General features: G+C 48.8%; 1 protein-coding gene across 1 annotated transcript in view; it reads left to right on the top strand.

Moving 5' to 3' along the window:
- ADAMTS9 (ADAM metallopeptidase with thrombospondin type 1 motif, 9) overlaps positions 1–5,474 on the top strand; it is a gene marked incomplete at its 5' end in the record, with an annotated part of 81,235 nt that overhangs the window by 64,451 nt on the left and 11,310 nt on the right. Inside the window, one exon of the mRNA XM_010135033.1 lies at positions 26–199. Within this exon, the coding sequence (XP_010133335.1) occupies positions 26–199 (174 nt within the window). The remainder of the gene's footprint in view (positions 1–25; positions 200–5,474) is intronic.

Here is a 5,474-nt window from a genome sequence, read left to right as displayed (position 1 = left end):
CTCACTTTTTGTCCATGCCCTCCAGGGCTGGGTGTCCTGCGGACGGGGCGTCCAGCGCCGCGTCGTGCACTGCCACAGCGGCACCCCGAAGGTGGCCGAGGAGGCAGAGTGTGACCTGGCCGGCCGGCCCCCTTCGCAGCGGGACTGCCACCTCCCCGAGTGCCCCACGCACCGCTGGGCAGCTGGCGAATGGCAGGCGGTAAGCGGGGTCCCCCCCTTCGCCCTTCCCCGGGGTCACGTCACTTGTGCTCTCAAGCGTGCAGCGCGGGATGATGCTGGAGATCTCCAAGGCCACAGAGTGCTGCCGAGGGCTGGAGTTTTGGGGTTGCAACCCAGGCTTGTCAAAAAAAAAAACAGGACAGGAAACGCTCATGCGTGCTGGCTGGAAGGGGGAGCTGAGAAATACCTCCAGGGGCTTAATTTATTTCTTAGTGCAGCCTGTTGCTTGGCTGGGACCTCTACAAATATTGAGCAGGTTTTGGGTAGGGTGGATTTGGGTCTGTTCCCAGAGGCTGAGCCCTGCCGTGCTGCTCCAGCTGTGAGCCCTGTGCCTGTGAGTTTGAAGGGATTGGGAAGCATTGGTAATTCCCACCCTCTTTCCCCGTTACCTCCAGCTCCTTCTGACAGCTCTCTCCTTTTGCTGAGCTCCCAGTCCATGCTTTTTATCAAGCCGTGAGCAGCATTGAGATGAGTTCTCCCATAGGAGAGAAGGTGCTTTTCTGAGTGACCAGGATCAGTCCCCAGCAAAACCAGCCCCTTAGGCTGGAGGGGGAGTTAAAGCTGCTTCACTGGTGATTCAGGGAGCAACTCCAACTTGCCTGGAGTGTGGGCAATGGGTGGGCCTGAGGCTGACAGGAGGACAAGGGGACTCTGAGCAGGAGGAAGGAGTCCAGGAGGAGCCCTTCCATGAGCTGCCCACAGGATGCTGTGGCAGGCTTTGAGTACACATCTGGTTTTGGCAGAAGGAGTTCAGACTGGGCAGGTTTTGCTCTGTTTCCTTCCATTTTTAGCCATCCCTGGGTGAAGAGTCCTGCCCTGGTTCTCCTCCATCCCTGTCTCACACTCCTAGGCTATTTCCTACGGTGCAGGGACTGTCTGGAAATGGAAAAGGTGATGGAGCTGCCAGCTTGGGGCAGCTGACTCTTGTGTCAGCCTGTCCTACAAGGAGAAGGGGACTGCCCACCATGGCCCTCCATGGGCATGTAAGAGGTGGAGGGGGCAGAAGACACGCTCTCTCCCTCCAGGTTCATCACCCTCCCTGCAAAACCATTGCCGGCCCCAGTGGCAGGGCAGCAGGGGCTCGATCCTGCACCCTTTGAACAGCAAATATCCCACTGACTTTGGAGGAGCATGATCAGAGCCTGATGCTGATCACCCTAATGCCTGCAGTGAGCAACTCTGGGGAGCACGAGAACTTAATCAAATAGGGTTTGGCTTTCATTGGCAGTTAAGATGCTTTTATATTGCTCCTGCATGGCCCATAGGGGTCTTGAAGGGGGGTAAAACTGGTTGAAGTCCCTTACCCTGCTGAGACAGTGTGAAGAGGCCATGGCATAACTGGAAAATGGGAGCTCCTGCTCTGGTAACAAGGGAAGGCACTGCTGGCTTCCTGCTCCAAGCTTTGGTGTTCGCAGCACTTCCTTAGCCAGCATTTACTGTGTTACTGAAAAAAAGAAAGAAAAGAAGGGGGAGAATAGGAAAAGCAAATTTACTGATGAGAGAAAAAGCATCTCATGCATGCAGAGGCTGCACAGATTCTCTGCTGCAGGAAGAAAAAATTCAAGGTTAAGGTGTGTCTGCTTTACTCTCATCTTTCCCTGCTCACGATCTCGTTCTTGGCTCGTTACTGCGCAGAGCACCCCAGACTGCAGGCGGCCGGGTGTGTGGCATTATCTAATACCCCCCCAGCCCATGGACCTCCTCCGGATGGAGACAGTACAAACAAGGTTAGCTCCATTATTGGTCTCAACAGTGCTGGGAAGCTGGTTTTATAATCCTGTGTAACATGGTCACGAGTACAAGAGGCCAGAGGGGACCTTGCCCCATTCCCCCCAGTCGGGGAGCCGAGGAGTGATGGAATGCAGGAGGAGGCAAAGCCAAGCTGACCACGCAGTGGTACTCAGCAGAACCATCCCAGCCTGGAAAAGAAGCATAGGAATGAGTGAAGGGACTCCAGCAAATTCCTTGACGTGAACTTCTGCTTTTACAGAGCTTAAATTTCTTCAGCTAATAAATTTACAGGCGCAAAGTAGGTCACTAAGCAGCATGCCGTTGCAGTCCTCACCCAGTGTAATTAGCCCTGAATGGTCACAGCTCCTACCCATCCTTTCACCCTCTTTTCCTTATTTTTGCAGCTTCCCAAACCAGCAGCAAAAGGCCCCTGCCTGCCCATACCCTGCCAAGCCCTTGGTGGGCTGAGGATGCTGCTGTTTTCCCAAGTTTTCCAGGGCCCCCCATTGCATTTGGGGAAATTTTTAACGTGTTGCAGAGAATATTTTTTTTTCTCAAGGGAGCTTTGCTAGGGGAGTGGGCTGGAAGTTTCTTCACCCATAAACAAACATAAATAGAAACATGCAGGAGAAGCCCAATTCGAGCTCGCCCTGTGGCTGACTCCAAGCACTTCTTAATTTTTCCTGATGTACCTGGTGAAGAAAAGTAATAGGATCTTCTGCCCAGCCATAATTACTGGCTGCAGTTATTTATTGTGAGAGGAGGCACAGATTGCATTAGTATCCTCCAAGCAGGGAACAGCAATGAACCCTAATTGACACGAGAGGCAGGATGTAAAATAACACCCCAGTGCTGTCTCCTCCTTGATTTCTTATCTTTAAAGGGAATCTGTCAAGCGGGTTTTTTTTATTGTTCCTTTTTGTTGTTGTTGTTATTTAGAAAAAAGTTGGTCCTGCCAATGAAAAGGAATAGGGGACTTATTTAAAACCATTTATTGCTCCATTGGTGTATCACCATTAATTAGCTGTTCCCAGTGCCCACACCAGGGAGAAGAAGGTCAATGGAAAGGGCCTTGCTAACGTCAAAGTAAAACTTGGACCAGAGTCTCAAAGAAAGGGGAAAATTAGGAGAGAGGAGGTTTGGGGGTTTTTTATATGAAACTCTGTGGAAGGACAACGCACAGCTCTGGAAGCTGCAATGCAGTTCTTGAATCTTTGACATTTGCTGAGGGGGGGCGGGGGAATTGCGCCATCCTTGCTGGATTCGGATTGCAGAGTTACCCAAGGCATGTTTGAAGTCTTAGTGGTGCGGGGTTTCGTTTCATCCCTGTGTCAGATTTTGATTAAAAAAAACCCCAAAATCCAAAAAGCAATGAATGCTTTTGCAAAGTAATGCCTTTGGGATTTTTTTTAATTATTATTATTGCTCTTCTAGAACAGTTGCAGAAGTGTTTGAAATGGTCCTTAATTTGATCTGCCAGGAAAATGGTTTAGAATTTGGGAAATGAGGCGAAAGAGACCAATACTCTCAATTGCCTGACCTGTTTTTCAGCTTTCGCTATCAATAGCTGTTATACCTTGGCGCCACTGTTTTATGTGAGATTTAGATCAGCCATGAATGTGAGATTTCATATAAAATCCATTGCTGTATTAAAAGGAAAAATAGCCTTTTCTTGCTAGCTGAACTGTCTGCTTTCTACACGAATGATGTTTTATAACCTTGGTGTGGCTGATTGGAACCTCTTCAGTGTTTCTCTTTATATTATTATGGTCTTATTGTCTTTGAGTCATATTTAATAAACTCATTGGGATTATTTAATTTGCCAGTTATCCCTAAAAATACAGTTTTAATTTACTGATGATGACAAAATGCACAGAGCTGTCTTAGGTTTATTTGGCCAAGTAGAGAAACCCAAAGCAGGCTGATGTGTGCTTGAGAGTGTCAATCTCTCATCAGCAGCTAATGATGTTAAATGAGGATGGGCTTTTGATACGATAGCTCTTCACAGCCAATGTCAAAGATGCATTGATGGCTTAGAGATTGTTCACTCTCTTAAAATTAAGTGTGAGCCACTGTACTTTGCAAATTTAGGCTTAAATATACATTGGGAGGAGACTAAATCAGCCTTGTTGCTTCCTACTTCTTGCAAGATGCCTCCTTTGGCGGTGAGCGGCGGAGGGCTGGAACGATTCACCCTCAGCTCATGTACGCTAGGCCAAAGACAAGGCGAGCTTTGAGCATCCCTGGCCCTGCTACTATTGCGCTGGAGGGAGCAGGACGGGCAGGGTTCACGCTGCCCCTGAAGGGTGCTGCTCAGGGAAGCTACGTGATGATGGAGCATTAGTGATGCCTTATTCACCGGCAATAACCCCCTTTCAGATTTTACTTGTATAATAGGGAGATAGCAGAGCAGGGCAAATACAGCACAGTGCGTTTGCTCTCTGGGGAGATCACACTCCAGAAAATTCCTCCAGACCCCGTGCTGTGTTTCGGCACAGACCTAGTAAGAGCTTCCATGCCAAGGACTTAAAGCAAGAGATAAATAAGGTTGAAAGCACACGAAGCCCTTGGGGTCTTTTGGCAGACTGCAGATTTTGCAATGTTGACTGTTGCCTAAGAGCTCCCAAGTTATTCCTTCGGAACAAATGCTGCTTTGTGGGGCTGCCTTTCCTTCCCTGTGCCCCTCCACTTTGCTCAGTTGCTAAATATTTACAAGCAATATGATGTTGCTCTCGCTGCAGCTCTCCTGGTTTGCTGCTCCTGCCATGGATTGATCTGATTTTTCAAAGTTTTCACATAATTTGCAGTTCTGGTTCTGACAGCTAATTACAGAAAGGGGGGCCCGACAATGCCTGTGTTTTGCAATTAGCTGAACCCACTAAGATCTCGCTAATTGTGGGCCATCCAGGAGAGCAAGAGCTGCTCCAGGGAGGCTGGAAACTATGTGCGGAGGGTGAGACTCTAACTAGATTAAACTGGCACAGTCCTCTGAGCCTAGGTGACTTCAAACGGTGTTTCTGTACAGATAGGGATGGTCTGATTGAATGTTTTATCCTTTTCCTTAGGGGAATGCATTCCCTGTGCATTATATAAAATGATTATTTTCATGCATTTTTTTCCTCGTTAATCCAGTTAGTTGAAAGTGTTAGAAGTCCATTACAGGCGATAACTTTAAAAAATAGGAGTTTATCCAGACAGCTGCTCTCAGGCTGATTTATTTTGTTTTATGAGAGTGTTTTGTAAGATGGGCTCCGAGCACAGACCCACTCCCAGGAGCTTCACAGCCGGGCTGGTTTTTCCAAGATGAACAGAGAAAGCACCAAGTCCTTAAAGTCTCCAGAAGCCACCAGGGAGCAGTTGTGTTTGGTTAGCATGAGCTGCTCTTCATATTGGGCAGGGCAGTGTTTAAAAGAGAATAAACCCATAGGGCCCCCTCAGCTGCAGCAGTGTCTCCACGCTGTGCCGGGGCAGAGGACTGGGGACGGGGCTCCCTCCGCACCAGCCACAGCCAAGGGTGTGACCGC

This window comes from Buceros rhinoceros, unplaced genomic scaffold (assembly GCF_000710305.1).
Source record: "Buceros rhinoceros silvestris isolate BGI_N320 unplaced genomic scaffold, ASM71030v1 scaffold13394, whole genome shotgun sequence".
Taxonomy (NCBI): domain Eukaryota; kingdom Metazoa; phylum Chordata; class Aves; order Bucerotiformes; family Bucerotidae; genus Buceros; species Buceros rhinoceros.
This window is presented reverse-complemented; position numbering and strand designations above follow the sequence as displayed.